This window comes from Oncorhynchus keta, chromosome 27 (assembly GCF_023373465.1).
Source record: "Oncorhynchus keta strain PuntledgeMale-10-30-2019 chromosome 27, Oket_V2, whole genome shotgun sequence".
Classification (NCBI taxonomy): domain Eukaryota; kingdom Metazoa; phylum Chordata; class Actinopteri; order Salmoniformes; family Salmonidae; genus Oncorhynchus; species Oncorhynchus keta.
Window position 1 is genome coordinate 40,379,937 of NC_068447.1, and position 18,976 is coordinate 40,398,912.

The following is an 18,976-nucleotide window of genomic DNA, read 5'->3' on the forward strand; positions in this document are numbered from 1 at the left end:
ACCTGTCAAACATATAAAAATGTTGTTGATCTTTAGAAAATGTTTGTTATTGGCCTATCTGCATTTCCATTATGGAATAAACCTGGGTCAATGGAAAACTGCCTATAGAGCCCCACTGTGGAGGTGTAATAATACCCATAAAACCTAGCGGTCAAACAGGGAAATGGTTCCAATGATTTTTCCACCATTCATTTTTCCCATTGGGAATTTTAGAAACACTTAAAATAAGGGCTGTGTTTTTTGTAGGCTTACCCTGGCGTGACGTTTTGATAACCATGTAAATCTCTCTCTGACAAGGTGACTGTTATCAATATATTAGGCTCTATTTACTCTCTCTCACTTACTCTTGAAAATGCTAATTAGCATCAAAGTAAACATCATGCAAGACTACAAATCCCTGCAAGCTCCTGCATGTCATCTCTAGCTGACACCTATGCTAACAGGTATTGTGTCCATTTAAAACATGCACGAGACAGTTCACAGAATTGTTAATTTAAAGAAATGTAGCCAATTTATTCATTGCTAAATTTAGCTACCCTTCTCAATCAAATCATATTGTATTGGTCACATACACTTGTTTAGCAGATGTCATTGTGGGTGTAGTGCAATGCTTGTGTTTCTAGCTCCAACAGTGCAGTAATATCTAACATTTTTACAACATATACCCAATACACACAAATCTAAGTAAAGGAATGGAATTGAGAATATATAAATATATGGTCAAGCAATGTCAGAGCGGCATAGCCTAAGAGTAGAATGGAATATAAACTATCGGTCAAAAGTTTTAGAACACGTACTCATTCGAGGGTTTTTCTTTATTTGTACTGTTTCCTGCATTGTACAATAATAGCGAAGACATCAAACTATGAAATAACACATATGGAATCATGTAGTAACCAAAAAAGTGTTAAACAAATTAAAATATATTTTATATTTGAGATTCTTCAAGTAGCCACCCTATGCCTTGATGACAGCTTTGCATACTCTTCGTATTCTCTCAACCAGCTTCACCTGGAATGCTTTTTCAACAGTCTTGAAGGAGTTCCCACATATGCTGAGCACTTGTTGGCTGCTTTTCCTTCACTTTGCTGTCTGACTCATCCCAAACCATCTCAATTTGGTTGAAGAATGCTGTGGGAGCCGTGCTGGTTAAGTGTGCCTTGCATTCTAAATAAATCACAGACAGAGTCACCAGCAAAGCACCCCAACACCATAACACCTCCTCCTCCAAGCTTTGCGGTGTGAAATACACATGCGGAGATCATCCGTTCAGCCACACCGCATCTCACAAAGACACAGCCGTTGGAACCAAAAATCTCCAATTTGGACTCCAGACCAAATGACACATTTCCTCCATGTCCATTGCTTATGTTTCTTGGCCCAAGCAAGTCTCTAATTAGTATTGGTGTCCTTTAGTAGTGGTTTCTTTTCAGCAATTCAACCATGAAGGCCTGATCCACACAGTCTCCTCTGAACAGTTGATGTTGAGATGTGTCTGTTACTTGAACTCTGTGAAGCATTTATTTGGGCTGCAATTTCTGAGGCTGGTAACTCTAATGGCCTTATCCTATGCAGCAGAGGTAACTCTGGTTCTTCCTTTCCTGTGGTGGTCCTCATGAGAGCTAGTTTCATCATAGTGCTTGATGGGTTTTGTGACTGCACTTGAAGAAACTGAAAGTTCTTGAATTGTTCAGTATTGACTGACATTCATGTCTTAAAGTAATGATGGACTGTTGTTTCTCTTTACTTATTTGAGCTGTTCTTGCCATAATATGGACTTAGTCTTTTACCAAATAGTGCTATCTTCTGTATACCCACTTACCTTGTCACAACACAACTGATTGGCTTAAACTCAATAAGAAGGAAAGAAATTCCACAAATGATCTTTTAACAAGGCGCACCTGTTAATTGAAATGCATTCCAGATGACTACCAAATGAAGCTGGTTGAGAGAATGCCAAGAGTGTGCAAAGCTGTCATCAAGGCAAAAGGTGGCTATTTGAAGAATCTCAAATATAAAATATATTTTGATTTGTTTAACACTTTGTTGGTTACTACATGACTCCATATGTGTTATTTCATAGTTTTGATGTCTTCACTATTGTCACATCTTCTCCCGCTTCCTCTCTCTGGAGCTCATTGTCGACAGTTTACTCATTATTACGCACACCTGCCACCATCGTTACACGCACCTGCTCCTCATGAGACTCAGCTGGTCTCTATTACCTTCCTGATCACCTCCCCTATATCTGTCACTCCCTTTGGTTCTTTCCCCAGGCGTTATTGATTCTGTTACTGTGTGTCTGTATGCTACTTGTGTTTCTTGTTTTGGTCCATGGTTAATTTATTAATTAAATTCCCTCCCTGTACCTGCTTCCCAATTATTAGCGTACACGTGAAAGAATAATGCATCGCCAAACGGAAGCAACAGGGATGTTTTATTTATTTTTTACTGGTTATGTCGGGTCCAAGGGTGGCTGCTGAAGCAACTGGGGATACCTCAGCTGGCTCACGCTTCCATGCCTCAGCTGGATCGACAGGTTCCCAAGCCTCGGTTAGCTCGTCAGGCTCCCGCGCCTCAGCCGGCTCGTCAGGCTCCCGCGCCTCAGCCGGCTCGTCAGGCTTCCGCGCCTCAGCCGGCTCTACAGGTTCCCGCGCCTCAGCCGGCTCTACAGGTTCCCGCGCCTCAGCCGGCTCTACAGGTTCACGCGCCTCAGCCGGCTTTACAGGTTCCCGCGCCTCAGCCGCCTCGTCAGGCTTCCGCGCCTCAGCCGGCTCTGCAGGTTCCCGCGCCTCAGCCGGCTCTACAGGTTACCGCGCCTCAGCCGGCTCTACAGGTTCCCGCGCCTCAGCCGGCTCTACAGGTTCCCGCGCCTCAGCTGGCTCTACAGGTTCCCGCACCTCAGCAGAAGCGACCGGCCCGCTCCTGGTCCTTTGGACGTCCCTCTGGTTGGCATCCTGCGGCTTGAGCCGTGTATCAGGGATGTGGTACTGTCACGTCTACTCCCACTCCCCCTCTCTGGCGCTCCGTGTCGCCAGTTTACTCATTATTACGCAGACCTGCCACCATTGTTATGCACACCTACGCCTCATGAGATTCACCTGGACTCCATCACCTTCCTGATTACCTCCCCTATATCTGTCACTCCCTTTGGTTCTTTCCCTAGGTGTTATTGATTCTGTTCCTGTGTTATATGTCTGCACACTACTTGTGTTTCTTGTTTTGTTCCATGGTTCGTTTATTTAGTAAATTCACACCCTGTACTTGATTCCCGATTATTAGCGTACACGTTACAACTCTTATTCTACAATGTAGAAAATAGTAGAAATAAAGAAAAACCCATGAATGAGTAGGTGTTCTAAAACTTTTGACCAGAAGTGTACATATGAGATGAGTAATACAAAATATGTAAACATTTATCAAAGTGACTAGTGTTCCATTTATTTAAGTGTCCAGTGATTTCACGTCTATGTAAACAGGCAGCAGCCTCTAATGTGCTAGTGATGGCTATTTAACAGTCTGATGGCCTTGAGATATAAGCTGTTTTTCAGTCTTTCAGTGCCAGTGTTGATGCACCTGTACTGACCTCCCCTTCTGGATGATAGCGGCGTGAACAGGCAGTGGCTTGGGTGGTTGTCCTTGATTATCTTTTTGTCCTTCCTGTGACATCGGGTGCTGTAGGTAGTTTGCCCCCAGTGATGCGTTGGGCAGACCGCACCACCCTCTGGAGAGCCCTGCAGTTGAAAGCGGTGCAGTTGCCGTACCAGGGGGAGATACAGCCCAACAGGATGCTCTCAATTGTGTATCTGTAAAAGTTTGGGAGGGTTTTAGGTGCCAAGCCAAATTTCTTCAGCCTCCTGAGGTTGAAGAGGTGCTGTTGCGCTTTCTTCTCCACACTGTCTGTGTGGGTGGACCATTTCAGTTTGTCAGTGATGTGTACGCCGAGGAACTTGAACATTTCCACCGTCTCCACTGCTGTCCCGTCGATGTGGATAGGGGGGGTGCTCCCTCTGCTGTTTCCTGAAGTCCATGATCATCTCCTTTGTTTCGTTGACATGGAGTGAGAGGTTATTTTCCTGGCACCACACTCCCATAGCCCTCACCTCCTCCCTGTAGGCTGTCTCGTCATTGTTGGTAATCAAACCTACTACTGTTGTGTCATCTGCAAACTTGATGATTGAGTTGGAGGCGTGCTTGGCCACAAAGTCATGGGTGAACGGGGAATACAGGAGGGGGCCGAACACACACCTTTGTAGGGCTCCAGTGTTGAGGATCAGTGAAGTGGAGGTATTGTTTCCTACCTTCACCACCTGGGGGTGGCCTGTCAGGAAGGCCAGGACCCAGTTGCACAGGGCAGGGTTCAGACCCAGGACCTCAAGCTTAATGATGAGCTTGGAGGATACTTTGCTTTCTTGGGTACAGGAACAATGGAGGCCATCTTGAAGCATGTGGGGACCGCAGACTGGTATAGGGAGAAATTGAATGTGTCCGTAAACACACCAGCCAGCTGGTCTGCACATGCTCTGAGGATGCAGCCTTGCGTGGATTTAAACGCTTAAATGTCTTACTCACTTTGGTCACAGAGAAGGAGAGCCCACAGTCCTTGGTAACGGGCCGAGTTTGTGGCACTCTATTATCCTCAAAGCGGACAAAGAAGGTGTTTAGCTTGTCCGGAAGCAAGATGTCGGTGTCAGCGACGTGGCTGGTTTTCCTTCTGTATTCCGTGATTGTCTGTAGACCCTGCCACATATGTCTCGTGTCTGAGCAGTTGAATTCCTACTCCACTTTGTCTCTGACGTTTGATTTCCTTAGATGGTTAATCCAGAGATTCTTACCTTTGCCTCGATTTGGCAGTTTCGTCCAGATTATCATGGCATTTGTAGTTCTTTGATAGCCACATTAGCAGCTAATTATAATTTCATTTTGGGTGGGTAATTACAAGCGAATATATTGATAAAAGTCACCTTGTCCTAGAGAGATTTACACAGTCCTCAAAACATCATGCCAGAGTAAGCCTACACGAAACACAGCCCTTAGGGGATTTTAGAAACATTTAAACTATGGGAAAAATGAACGGCGGAAAAACATTTGGAACCATTTCCTTGTTTGACCGCAAGGTTTTATGGGTATTATGACTCATTCTGTGGTACTCTATTGTCGCTTTTCCTAGTAACATCAGAAGTTTTATGATTTGCTGTCGGTGCATATGTACCTGCTCTGACTTTACTCTTCGACTTCCGTCTACAGTTGGCTACTTTCAGTTTACCACTCGCGTGCCCAGTATTACTCTATGATAGACAAACAATAGCCCTTGTAGACTTCAATAAATGACTGCTGTACTGTTTTGTAGTTTACCGCGTATAAACTATGTTTTCTGGGTTAAGCCTGTGCATGATCTTTTATTGACATGTTGTTACATAATGCACTTGAAGTGAAAAAAGCCGTATTGATCAAGATGTGAGCCACAGGGAATCTGTTAAAGTCAATCCATACTGTAAATAATATACAAATATACATTTAAGATTATATGCTGTCAACTATGTGATTACCACCTACAGTGGGGCAAAAAAAAGTATTTAGTCAGCCACCAATTGTGCATGTTCTCCCACTTAAAACGATGAGAGAGGCCTGTAATTTTCATCATAGGTACACTTCAACTATGACAGACAAAATGAGAAAAAAAATCCAGAAAATCACATTGTAGGATTTTTAATGAATTTATTTGCAAATAAATGGTGGAAAATAAGTATTTGGTCACCTACAAACAAGCAATATTTCTGTCTCTCACAGACCTGTAACTTCTTTAAGAGGCTCCTCTGTCCTCCACTCGTTACCTGTATTAATGGCACCTGTTTGAACTTGTTATCAGTATAAAAGACACCTGTCCACTATGGCCAAGACCAAAGAGCTGTCAAAGGACACCAGAAACAAAATTGTAGACCTGCACCAGGCTGGGAAGACTGAATCTGCAATAGGTAAGCAGCTTGGTTTGAAGAAATGAACTGTGGGAGCAATTATTAGGAAATGGAAGACATACAAGACCACTGATAATCTCCCTCGATCTGGGGCTCCACGCAAGATCTCACCCCATGGGGTCAAAATGATCACAAAAACAGTGAGCAAAAATCCCAGAACCACACGGGGGGACCTAGTGAATGACCTGCAGAGAGCTGGGACCAAAGTAACAAAGCCTACCATCAGTAACACACTACGCCGCCAGGGACTCACATCCTGCAGTGCCAGACATGTCCCCCTGCTTAACCCAGTACATGTCTAGGCCCGTCTGAAGTTTGCTAGAGAGCATTTGGATGATCCAGAAGAAGATTGGGAGAATGTCAGATGGTCAGATGAAACCAAAATATAACTTTTTGGTAAAAGCTCAACTCGTCGTGTTTGGAGGACAAAGAATGCTGAGTTGCATCCAAATAACACCATACCTATTGTGAAGCATGGGGGTGGAAACATCATGCTTTGGGGCTGTTTTTTCTGCAAAGGGACCAGGATGACTGATCCGTGTAAAGGAAAGAATGAATGGGGCCATGTATCGTGAGATTTTGAGTGAAAACCTCCTTCCATCAGCAAGGGCATTGAAGATGAAACTTGGCTGGGTCTTTCAGCATGACAATGATCCCAAACACACCGCCCGGGCAACGAAGGAGTGGCTTCGTAACAAGCATTTCAAGGTCCTGGAGTGGCCTAGCCAGTCTCCAGATCTCAACCCCATAACAAAATCTTTGGAGGGAGTTGAAAGTCCATGTAGCCCCAAAACATCACTGCTCTAGAGGAGATCTGCAGGGAGGAATGGGCCAAAATACCAGCAACAGTGTGTGAAAACCTTGTGAAGACTTACAGAAAACGTTTGACCTCTGTCATTGCTAACAAAGGGTATATAACAATGTATTGAGATAAACTTTTGTTATTGACCAAATACTTATTTTCCACCATAATTTGCAAATAAATTCATTAAAAATCCTACAATGTGATTTTCTGGATTTTTTTTGTAATTTTGTCTGTCATAGTTGAAGTGTACCTATGATGAAAATTACAGGCCTCTCTCATCTTTTTAAGTGGGAGAACTTACACAATTGGTGGCTGACTAAATACTTTTTTGCCCCACTGTATATTCTCATTACTTGGCTACAGCGTCCTGGGCCATATTTTTTAAATAAACCTTGCAACAGGCAATCACTCCTAGATTTGTCCTTTCCAGACGTAAAATATGAATAAAAACAGGCATATTTGCCTTTCAGCTATAGGATTTATTAGAATGTTATACCGCTAAAGGCCTGTAAAGGGTAAAGAGAAAGTGTCTGATAGTGTCGATAACAGACTAACATAGAATTGCACACAATTTAACATTCGACCCACTCTTTTTAGTCATACCACTTTCACGCTATTACAGGTGACTCTATTTTTTATTTTATAGAGTTGGGTAGGATTTGAATGACCAGTTGAAAAAAGTTGTGATTAAGGTGGTCCAGGGAGAGGGCATTATGTGCTGCACCAGTTTAGCGATTTCAGATGGTCACACTCATATTAACAAGACCACACCTTGCCACACCCACCAAACGGGAACAGACCTACCTCATACCTATTTAGGAATGTAGTGAACAACTAAAAATTGTTTAAACTGTAAATAGTAAAGTATAGATACCCCCCAAAACTACTTTAAGTAGTACTTTTAAGTATTTTTACTTAAGTACTTTACACCACTATAAATTTCACATATAGGCTAGGACGTACTTAGAATTAAATACAAATTATACTAAAAATGACTTATTAGTGCCTTTGAATTTATTTTTAGAAGCACAAGTTTGGCCAGTCTGTGGCTTCAGGCTCATGCAATATTGCCTGGAGAGCAGGCCAGGAGCAGAGAATATCCTCTCCACACTAGCAGAGTCACTGGGGATGCTTAACATCCTTTTGGCTGTTCTTGACAGGCTGGGCAGAGATGCAGAGTTGCTTTTATTTTTATAGGTAGGCCTAAAGGTTTTTAGGCAAAATAACCCAATCAAAATGGAAAGCTTTTTGAACATGGAAATATGCCAGGTCTATTGGGCCAAAATAACGGATGGTCTATTGTATAGATAATAGAACAAAAAAATGAACGAAACGTTTAAGAGATCGGATTTTTAGTTTCTAAATTATTTGCTACAATGACACACTGAGTTATCTAACCACCTCATTTCCTTTCATTTACAATGTGGATGTAATAAGAAAACTATCATGCTTTTGGGATACTTGTCTTTTCAGATTCCATTATAGTTTTTTAGTCGTAGACGCAACAACACCACACTCCCTCTCTTGCTCCTGGTCATCATCTTTGTAAGTCACCTTGATTTTGCACCTGTGTGTTTTATCAGTTTCTTTGTGAGAATATACAGCGAACTGCATTACAGTAGCTAAAGCAAGGGGCTATAGCAGCACACAAGTAGACTACAAATGCATGCTGGGTCAGGGCATGCCCTGAGCTCGTGAAGTGAGCGCTACTGGAGCTAAATTGGAGTGGGCGAGAAGGCCAAGGCTCCAGCCTTTGGGAATATCGCTCCACACTCCAGTCAAATTGGGATCGCTGTGCTTCAGTTCCAGCTCCACTCACACACACTACATATACAAAAGTTTGTGGACACCCCTTCAAATAAGTGGATTTGGCTATTTCAGCCACACCCATTGCTGACAGATGCAGGGGCACAACTTGCACTAGGGACCTGGGGGACATGTCCCCTCCACATTCTGAAATTGCATTTTTGTCCTCCCCAGCTTTATCATTGAAATGTGATACAAAACAAGGCACCGGTGTGCTTTAGGACAATGCGGACGCCTCCGAGTGGTCGGGTAGGCTGTTTGGAGTGTTTATCCGACTAGATCAAAAATAAATAAATAAATGATGCCCCCTACTTCTAAAACCAAAGTTGCGCCCCTGGACAGACGTATAAACTCGAGCACACCGCCATGCAATCTCCACAGACAAACATTGACAGTAGAATGTCTTTACTGAAGAGCTCAGTGACTTTCAACATGGCACCATCATTGAAAGCTACCCTCACTAACAAGTCAGTTTGTCAAATCTCTGCCCTGCTAGAGCTGCCCCGGTCAACTATATGTCTTAATCTTGGAACACAATCTAAATCTCCCATAAATCAAATCAAATGTTATTAAATTGGAACGCCGACTGTGGACCAGGACTAACTACCCAACATCATTGTCCGACCACACTAAAGCTCTTGTGGCTGAATGGAAGCAAGTCCCTGCAGCAATGTTCCAACATCTAGTGGAACATCTTCCCAGAAGAGTGGAGGCTGTTATAGCAGCAAAGGGGGGACCAACTCTGTATTATTGCCCATGATTTTGTAATGAGATGTTCGACAAGCAGACGTACACACACTTTTGGTAATGTAGTGTATTCTATTCTTAAGAGTGTCGAATCTGGTTAACAAAAAAGGTAATGGTTTATTTGCTAGGTGTGGCTTATTGATCGAATAGAAGTTTCGTAATGATTAGGTTGTTAGAAGTGTACTGATACAAATAGGAAACGTGACATCCCAGTAACTAAAAAACAACAACGTTATATCAGAGGCCAGTTGTCTCAGTGACTGCTGCTGGGCTAAGAAATATGCACCTCGTCCTGTTTTCAGTATTCCCTATGGGAAATCAGACTAGTGACACAAACCCAACCAGTGGCCAGAATTACATTACACCCGGTTGTTTTAGAAACCCCATTGACAATGCATGGGAAATGGTTTAGGGCTGTTGAGCCAAAGAATCCGCACGCTGGGACAACTAGCAAGCTAAAGTTAGCTAGTGAGTCACAGAAATGTACGTTCAGCCTGTTAATTACTTCAGTCCAATTGGATTTACCTTACTAAATCAGCATGGCTTAATTAACATATTTAATTTGGTTTTCGACTTTGACATTATTGCTGGACACGCAAGCACTGCTGGCTAGCTAATGCTAACAACACTAGGTATGTGGATGCCTCTAGTTCCGAAGAGCAGCAGACCAATAAGTCAACTTTGCTTTCAAACTTTGTGATCATCTCTAAAGTGGTTTTACATGCAACCATTGCTAACTAGATGGACCTTTAGTTAAAAAGACTGTGGATGCCATTGGTTGTCTCTTTGGAGCTAAGTTAACTAGTTAAGCTAATAGCTTAAATTAGATACTATTATCGAGCGATCACACATTCATGCAGATGTGGTGGTGTCACATTGTCTTTATCCATACCATAGCTGCTGCTATTGATATGCCTTTTACTTGAGCCCTCTTTGCTTGGTCTTCCTTGAATTTTTTGTTATTTTTGACCTGGCGAAATAAGATAACGGTTTTGTGTACACTCACTAGATTGAATTGTGTGGTTCGGTGGTAGATTTTCAAAAGAAAATAGACGTGCAGTATATCATCAGCAATTCACAATCAGATGAGATAAACAGCTAACCCACCTTGAATTTCATTCATAAATGTGTCCACAAATTATTGTTGATATTACAATTCTTTAGGTCCTTCCAAAACCCGAAGTCCCCTGTCCCCAGCAGGAAAGACAAGGGAACGTGTTGGCTTAAGGTACAACTTCCTATTGAGGAAATGTAAGATAACTCAACTAGATGTCGACCTATTTCCCATGTCGATACCGATTACCGATTATTGGAGGACCAAAAAATAGCCGATACCATTTTTTTTTAAAGAAATGTATTTGTAATAATGACAATTACAACAATACTGAATGAACACTTACAATACATCAATAAAATCAATTTAGCCTCAAATAAATAATGAAACATGTTCAATTTGGTTTAAATAATGCAAAAATAAAGTGTTGGAGAAGAAAGTAAAAGTGCAATATGTGCCATGTAAGAAAGCTAATGTTTAAGTTTCTTGCTCAGAACATGAGAACATATGAAAGCTGGTGGTTCCTTTTAACATGTCTTCAATATTCCCAGGTAAGAAGTTGTAGGTTGTAGCTATTATAGGAATTATAGGACTATTTTTCTCTATACCATTTGTAATTCATTAACCTTTGACTATTGGATGTTCTTATAGGCACTTTTTTTAGGCACTAATTTTTAAAAACTCACAAAAGCTCTGACGGAAGGCGGCGAGGCTGGTACGTAAAAGCTTATTAAAGAGCAGTGTGCAGGTTTCTTTCTCATTTTATTCAACTGTTACCATGCACCTGAAACAAAAAATGGCTCAGATGTGCCAAGTGCCTTTTGAATTATACATTTTCCTTTGGAAATCTCTTGAAAGGATTGGAGAAAGAGACAGCAATGGAGAGAGTAAGAATTGTAAAAAGCGAAACCCTTAGAATTATGTTTTTCTTCTGCCTCACTCTCACTCACTCTTCATGTCCCTCAAACACATGACCACAGATCATCAGTCTCTGTGCACATAATAACCATATTCAGATGAAGGGAAAGAGATGGGGAGGATATGTGATTGTTTGGGGGCAATGGCATAACAATATAGGGTACCCAAACATTATACATACTTTCGGTAAGGCTTCCAGGATTCCAAAGTGAAGCTATGGCAGAGCAGATTTTAAACATTTCAACACTAAATCAGCCATTCTATTGTTAGTGTAAATATACCATATACAATAGACACAAAATGGATCTGCTTATGGTCTATAGAATGCACACACAGGTCACTGCAGTGCAGTCACGTTTTATTTTCATTGCTGAGCCCCAGATGCTTAAAGGCCCTGTGCAGTCAAAAACATACATTTAGCTGTGTGTGTGTTTATACAGTGTTTCCACACTGTGAGGTTGAAATAATACTGTGACTTTTATGAAAACGCCCTTTTAGTGTAAGAGCTGGTTGAAAAGACTGATTTTGGGCATGAGAACTGGTCCAACTCCTCTTTCTCAATTCTCAAACAGAAATGGGATGTGCCTTTGAACTACGAATATGTTATTCTGGTCATGTGCGCCACGACCGGCATAGCTAGTTCGTTAGCTAAGCTAGCCACTTGTAACTAGAGGTCGACCGAGTATGATTTTTCTATGCCGATACCGATTATTGGAGGACCAAAAAAAGCCGATACCGATTAATCGGCTGATTTTATTTATTTATAATAATGACAATTACAACAATACTGAATGAACACTTATTTTAACTTAATATAATACATCAATAAAATCAATTTAGCCTCAAATAAATAATGAAACATGTTCAATTTGGTTTAAATAATGCAAAAATAAAGTGTTGGAGAAGAAAGTAAAAGTGCAATATGTGCCATGTAAGAAAGCTAATGTTTAAGTTTCTTGCTCAGAACATGAGAACATATGAAAGCTGGTGGTTCCTTTTAACATGTCTTCAATATTCCCAGGTAAGAAGTTGTAGGTTGTAGCTATTATAGGAATTATAGGACTATTTTTCTCTATACCATTTGTAATTCATTAACCTTTGACTATTGGATGTTCTTATAGGCACTTTAGTATTGCCAGTGTAACAGTATAGCTTCCGCTGCTACCTGGGCTCGAACCAGGACTGCTCTATCAAATCATAGACTTAGTTATAACATGATAACACACAGAAATACGAGCCTTAGGTCATTAATATGGCCGAATCCGGAAACTATCATTTCGAAAACAAAACGTTTATTCTTTCAGTGAAATACGGAACCGTTCTGTATTTTATCTAATGGGTGGCATCCATAAGTCTAAATATTGTTGTTACATTGTACAACCTTCAATGTTATGTCATAATTACGTAACATTTTGGCAAATTAGGCAGCCCAAACTGTTGCATATACACTGACTCTGCGTGCAATGAACGCAAGAGAAATGACACAATTTCACCTGGTTAATATTGCCTGCTAACCTGGATTTCTTTTAGCTAAATATGCAGGTTTAAAAATATATGCTTCTGTGTATTGATATTAAGAAAGGCATTGATGTTTATGGTTAGGTACACATTTGAGCAACGATACGCACTGCATCGATTATAGATAGATAAACTAGTAATATCATCAACCATGTGTAGTTAACTAGTGATTATGATTGATTGATTGATTGTTTTTTATAAGATAAGTTTAATGCTAGCTAGCAACTTACCTTGGCTTACTGCATTCGCGTAACAGGCAGTCTCCTCGTGGAGTGCATTGAGAGGCAGGTGGTTAGAATGTTGGACTAGTTAACTAAGGTTGCAAGATTGAATCCCCGGAGCTGACAAGGTAAAAAATCTGTCGTTCTGCCCCTGAACAAGGCAGTTAACCCACCGTTCCTAGGCCGTCATTGAAAATAAGAATGTGTTCTTAACTGACTTGCCTAGTTAAATAAAGATTAAATAAAGGGGTAAAAAATACATTTTAAAAATCGGCCAAATCGGTGTCCAAAAACATAGATTTCCGATTGTTATGAAAACATGAAATCGGCCCTAATTAATCGGCTATTCCGATTAATCGGTCAACCTCTACACTCAATGTCATATTTAGAGTTACTGACATGAAGAGAAGTATATGCAAGCACTCAATCAATGTTGTTTTACATCAGCAGTTGTCACAAAGTGCTTATACAGATACCCAGCCTTAAACCCCAAAGAGCAAGCAATGCAGCTGTAGAAGCACAGTGGCTAGGAAAAACTCCCTAGAAAGGCAGGATCATAGGAAGAAACCTGGAGAGGTGCCAGGCTCTGAGAGGTGGCCAGTCTTCTTCTGGCTGTGCTGGTGGATATTATAAAAGACTACAGCTATTTAGGCCAGATTGTTCTTTAAGACATTTAAACGTTCATAGATGACCAGCAGGATTAAATAATAATCACAATGGTTATAGCGGGTGCAATAGTTCAGCAACTCAGGATTAAATGCCAGTTAGCTCTTCATAGCTGAGCATTTAGAGGTTGAGACAGTAGGTCCGATAGAGAGAGACAGGATCAAACAGCAGGTCTGGGACAAGGTAGCACTTCCAGTGAGCCCTGAGCAGTTCAGGGTTCCATAGGCGCAGACAGAAACAGCAGAAACTGGATCAGTAGCACGACCAGGTGGGCTGGGGACAGGGACAGGAGTCATCAGGCCAGGTAGTCCTGAGGCATGGTCCTAGAGCTCAGGTCCTAAATTCTTTATTTAATTTAAGTGTAGACTAAGCCCGAGAGGTGATTTAGCCAACTTGTCAATCCTAATCTGAATATTTGATATCCTTTTTACTGTACAATGTTGATAATAATTTTTCCAAAGCTAATCACTGAATGTCCTACAACAAGGATGTGGTCAGGTTGACACACTTCTGAGTGTAACGGCCGTTGTTGGTGGTGGAAGAAGAGGAGGTCCAATGCGCAGCGTGGTAAGTGTCCATATTGATTTAATAGAACAATCGAACACTGAAACAAAACAATAAAGCGACAACGAACGAAAACGAAACAGTCCTGTACGGTGAATACACAAAATACACAAAACAATCAGGGACAACGATTGACAGCTGCCTCTGATTGAGAACCATACCAGGCCAAACACAGAAATACCAAATCATAGAAAAAAGAACGTAGACTGCCCACCCAACTCACGCCCTGACCATACTAAAACAAAGACATCACAAAGGAACTAAGGTCAGAACATGACACTGAGTCACAATAACACAGAACACATACACCACAGTTTGCGAGTGCAAGTACAATGGGCAGTTGGGAAAATGAAGTCTGCTACGTGATTGCCCTATACACACACACAAACACTTAATTTAGGTTAGTGTGTAGTCAAGGCTTTGTCATTAACATAATATTGTGCCTATCATTCAGATCTGCCAACTCGGCTCGGTGGGTGACAGGTAACCGTGTTTCCACCAAGCTGTTCCAGACCTGGAGTGGCACTCTGGAACTAGAGGCTTGTAGACTTGAAGTAGTGTGATGTGGTCCAGGTAATTATCGCACACACGTATACACACTCACTCACTTAATCACTCTCTGTTTTGTTGTATAATTATTTTCACTTAAGAAAATTGTGCCGATCTGACACCCCTATTAGCTCAAGCATAGCCCTCATAGCCGCAGTCGTCTGCTCCTTTCACCTGTTACACAGGCCGCGACAGGTGATACAGGTAATTATCACATACAGTACCAGTCAAAAGTTTGGAGTTTTTCTTTATTGGTACTATTTTCTACATTTTAGAATAATAGTGTAGACATCAAAACTATGAAATAACACATATGGAATCATGTAGTAACCAAAAAAGTGTTAAACAAATCAAAATATATTTTTATTTTAGATTCTTCAAAAGTAGCCACCGTTTGCCTTGTTGACAGCTTTGCACGCTCTTGGTATTCTCTCAACCAGCTTCATGAGGTGGTCACCTGGAATGCATTTCAATTAACCTTGTTAAAAGTTCATTTGTAGAATTTCTATCCTTCTTAAGCTAATCAGTTGTGTTGTGACAAGGTAAGGGGGTATACAGAAGATAGCCCTATTTGGTAAAAGACCAAGTCCATATTATGGCAAGAACAGCTCTAATAAGCAAAGAGAAACGACAGTCCGTCGTTACTTTAAGACATGAAGGTCAGTCAATATGGAACATTTCAAGAACTTTGAAAATTTCTTCAACTGCAGCCACAAAAACCATCAAGCGCTATGATGTAACTGCCTCTCATGAGGACCACCACAGGAAAGGAAGATCCAGAGTTACCACTGCTGCAGAGGATACGTTTTTGAGAGTTACCAGCCTCAGAAATTGCAGCCCAAATAAATGCTTCACAGAGTTCAAGTAACAGACACATCTCAACATCAACTGTTCAGAGGAGACTGCATGAATCAGATGGTCAAAATGCTGCAAATAAACCACTACCAAAGGACACCAATAATAAGAAGAGACTAGCTTAGGACAAGAAACACAAGCAATGGACATTAGACCGGTAGAAATCTGTCCTTTGGAGATTTCTGGTAACAACCTCGGTGTCTTTGTGAGATGCTGAGTAGGTGAACGGATGATCTCCGCGTGTGTAGTTCCCACCGTGAAGCAGCTTTGATGGTGTGGGAGTGATTTTCTGGTGACACTGTTGGTGATTTATTTAGAATTCAAGGCACACTTAACCAGCATGGCTACCACAGCATTCTGCAGCGATACGCCATCCCATCTGGTTTGCTGTTAGTGGGACTATTTGTTTTATAACAGGACAATGACCCAACACTCCTCCAGGCTGTGTAAGGGCTATTTGTATAACGACACAGATGCAGAGACAGGAGGCAGATGGTTCAAGTCTTTGATATTTATTAAAATACAAGGGGCAGGTTGAGGACAGGCAGAATTTCATTAACCAACCGAGTCTGAAAGGTACAGGGTGGCAGACAGGCTCGAGGTCAGGGGAGACAGGGGGCCTCTGTGTCAGGGCAGGCAGAAAAGGTCGGGAACAGGGAGGGCTAGAAAACAGACTAGGAAAACCAGGAATACGGAAAAAACACGCTGGTAGGCTTGTCAAGACAAAACAAACTGGCAATAGACAAACAGAGAACACAGGTATAAATGCACTGGGGATAATGGGGAAGATGGGCGACACCTGGAGGGGGGTGGAGACAAGCACAAAGACAGGTAAAACAATTTGACGAAGAAGTGATGGATTGCTGCATCAGATGACCTGGCCTCCACAATCACCTGACCTCAACCCAATGAGATGGTTTGGGATGAGTTAGACCACAGAGTGAAGTAAAAGCAGCCAAAAAGTGCTCAGCATATGTGGGAACTCCTTTAAGACTCTTGGGAAAGCATTCCAGGTGAAGCTGGTTGAGAAAATACCAAGAGTGCAAAAATCTCAAATATATTTTGATTTGTTTAACACTTTTTTGGTTACTTCCATATGTGTTATTTCATAGTTTTGATGTCTTCACTATTATTCTACAATGTAGAAAATAGTAAAAATAAAGAAAAACCCTTGAATAAGTAGGTGTTTCCAAGATTTTGACTAGTACTGTACATGTATACACATATCTATTGTCTCCATCACTTGGGGCTCTGTTCAATCACATCCGCTTTAGCCGACATCCGCATAGCGTTTGTTTTGGTGGTTTCATTGGCGGTGTCATCATTATTTCTAAAACGTCCTCTCACTGTCAATTGCGTTTATTTTCAGCAAACTTAACATGTGTAAATATTTGTATGAACATAAGATTCAACAACTGAGACATAAACTGAACAAGTTCCAAAGACATGTGACTAACAGAAATGGAATAATGTGCCCCTGAACAAATGGGGGGTCAAAATCAAAAGTAACAGTCAGTATCTGGTGTGTCCACCAGCTGCATTAAGTACTGCTGTGCATCTCCTCCTCATGGACGGCACCAGATTTGCCAGTTCTTGCTGTGAGATGTTACCCCACTCTTCTACCAAGGCACCTGCAAGTTCCCTGACATTTCTGGGGGCATTGGCCCTAGCCCTCACCCTCTGATCCATCAGGTCTCAGACGTGCTCAATGGGATTGAGATCTGGGCTCCTCGCTGGCCATGACAGAACACTCATAATCACACACAGTACGAGCAGTATGGCTGGTGGCATTGTCATGTTGGAGGGTCATGTCAGGATGAGCCTGCAGGAACGGTGCCACATGAGGGAGGAAGATGTCTTCCCTATAACGCACAGCGTTGAGATTGCCTGCACTGACAAGCTCAGTCCGATGATGCTGTAACACAGTGCCCCAGACCATGACGGGCCCTCCACCTCCAAATCAATCCCACTCCAGAGTACAGACCTCGGTGTAACGCTCCTTCCTTCGACGATAAACGTGAATCTGACCATCACCCCTGGCGAGGCGAAACCGCGACTCGTCTGTGAAGAGCACTTTTTGCCAGTCCTGTCTGGTCCAGCGACGGTGGGTTTGTTCCCATATGCGACGTTGTTGCCGGTGATGTCTGGTGATGACCTGCCTTACAACGGGCCTACAAGCCCTCAGTAACAACTCGGGCAGTTGTTGTTATTGCCATCCTGTACCTGTCCCGCAAGTGTGATGTTCGGATGTACCGAGCCTGTGCAGGTGTTGTTACATGTGGTCTGCCACTGTGAGGATGATCAGCTGTCCGTCCTGTCTCTCTGTAGCGCTGTCTTAGGCGTCTCACAGTATGGACATAGCAATTTATTGCCCTGGCCACATCTGCAGTCCTCATGCCTCCTTGCAGCATGCATAAGGCAGATGAGCAGGGACGCTGGGCATCTTTCTTTTGGTGTTTTTCAGAGTCAGTAGAAAGGCCTCTTTCCTAAGTTTTCATAACTGTGATCGTAATTGCCTAACGTCTGTAAGCTGTTAGTGTCTTAGCGACCGTTCCACAGGTGCATGTTCATCAATTGTTTATGGTTCATTGAACAAGCATGGGAAACAGTGTTTAAACCATTTACAATGAAGATCTGTGAAGTTATTTGGATTTTTACAAATTATCTTTGAAAGACAGGGTCCTGAAAAAGGCACATTTCTTTTTTTATATAGCCTACACTTTCTTGTTCGGAACTTGTATCACGAGTAGGATGGGTGTGGCTTTGTGACAATGATCAAGAGCAGCTGCATACCGATTTTACAACTCCAACGTAGTTAAACCTCAGACACCGCCAAAACATTGGCTATGCGGGAGTCGGCTATCTGAGGCAGGTAGTCTAGTTGTTAGAGTGTTGGGCCAGTAACAAAAAGGATGCTAGGTTGAACCCCTGAGCTGACAAGGTAAAAATCTGTCTTTTTTTAACCTTTATTTAACTAGGCAAGTCAGTTGAGAACAAATTCTTATTTTCAATGACGACCTAGGAACAGTGGGTTAACTGCCTGTTCAGGGGCAGAACGACAGATTTGTACTTTGTCAGCTCGGGGATTTGAACTTGCAACCTTCTGGTTACTAGTCCAACACTCTAAACATTAGGCTACCCTGCCGCCCCATTCAGCCACTGAACAAGGAAGTTAGCCCACTGTTCCTAGGCTATCATTGTAAATAAGAATGTGTTCTTAACTGACTTGCCTTATTAATTAAAAGTACAAAAAAATCTTTAGTATCTGATTGAATCTTAAAACGTGTGTCTCTCTCTT

General features: G+C 42.0%; 1 protein-coding gene across 1 annotated transcript; it reads left to right on the forward strand.

The window, feature by feature from the left end:
• The first annotated feature begins 2,457 nt into the window (after nt 1–2,457).
• Nucleotides 2,458–3,176, forward strand: LOC127912562 (sericin-1-like). Its single transcript, XM_052482595.1, has 3 exons — nt 2,458–2,539; nt 2,609–2,987; nt 3,167–3,176. The coding sequence occupies exons 1-3, from the start codon at nt 2,458–2,460 to the stop codon at nt 3,174–3,176; spliced, it is 471 nt and encodes a 156-aa protein (XP_052338555.1).
• Nucleotides 3,177–18,976: the final 15,800 nt, after the last annotated feature.

Coding starts and splice junctions, on each gene's coding strand:
- LOC127912562 (XM_052482595.1), top strand. CDS start 2,458: ATGTCGGGTCCAAGGGTGGCTGCTGAAGCAACTGGGGATACCTCAGCT. Junction 2,540..2,608: donor TGCCTCAGCTGGATCGACAG/GTTCCCAAGCCT, acceptor CCCGCGCCTCAG/CCGGCTCGTCAGGCTTCCGC.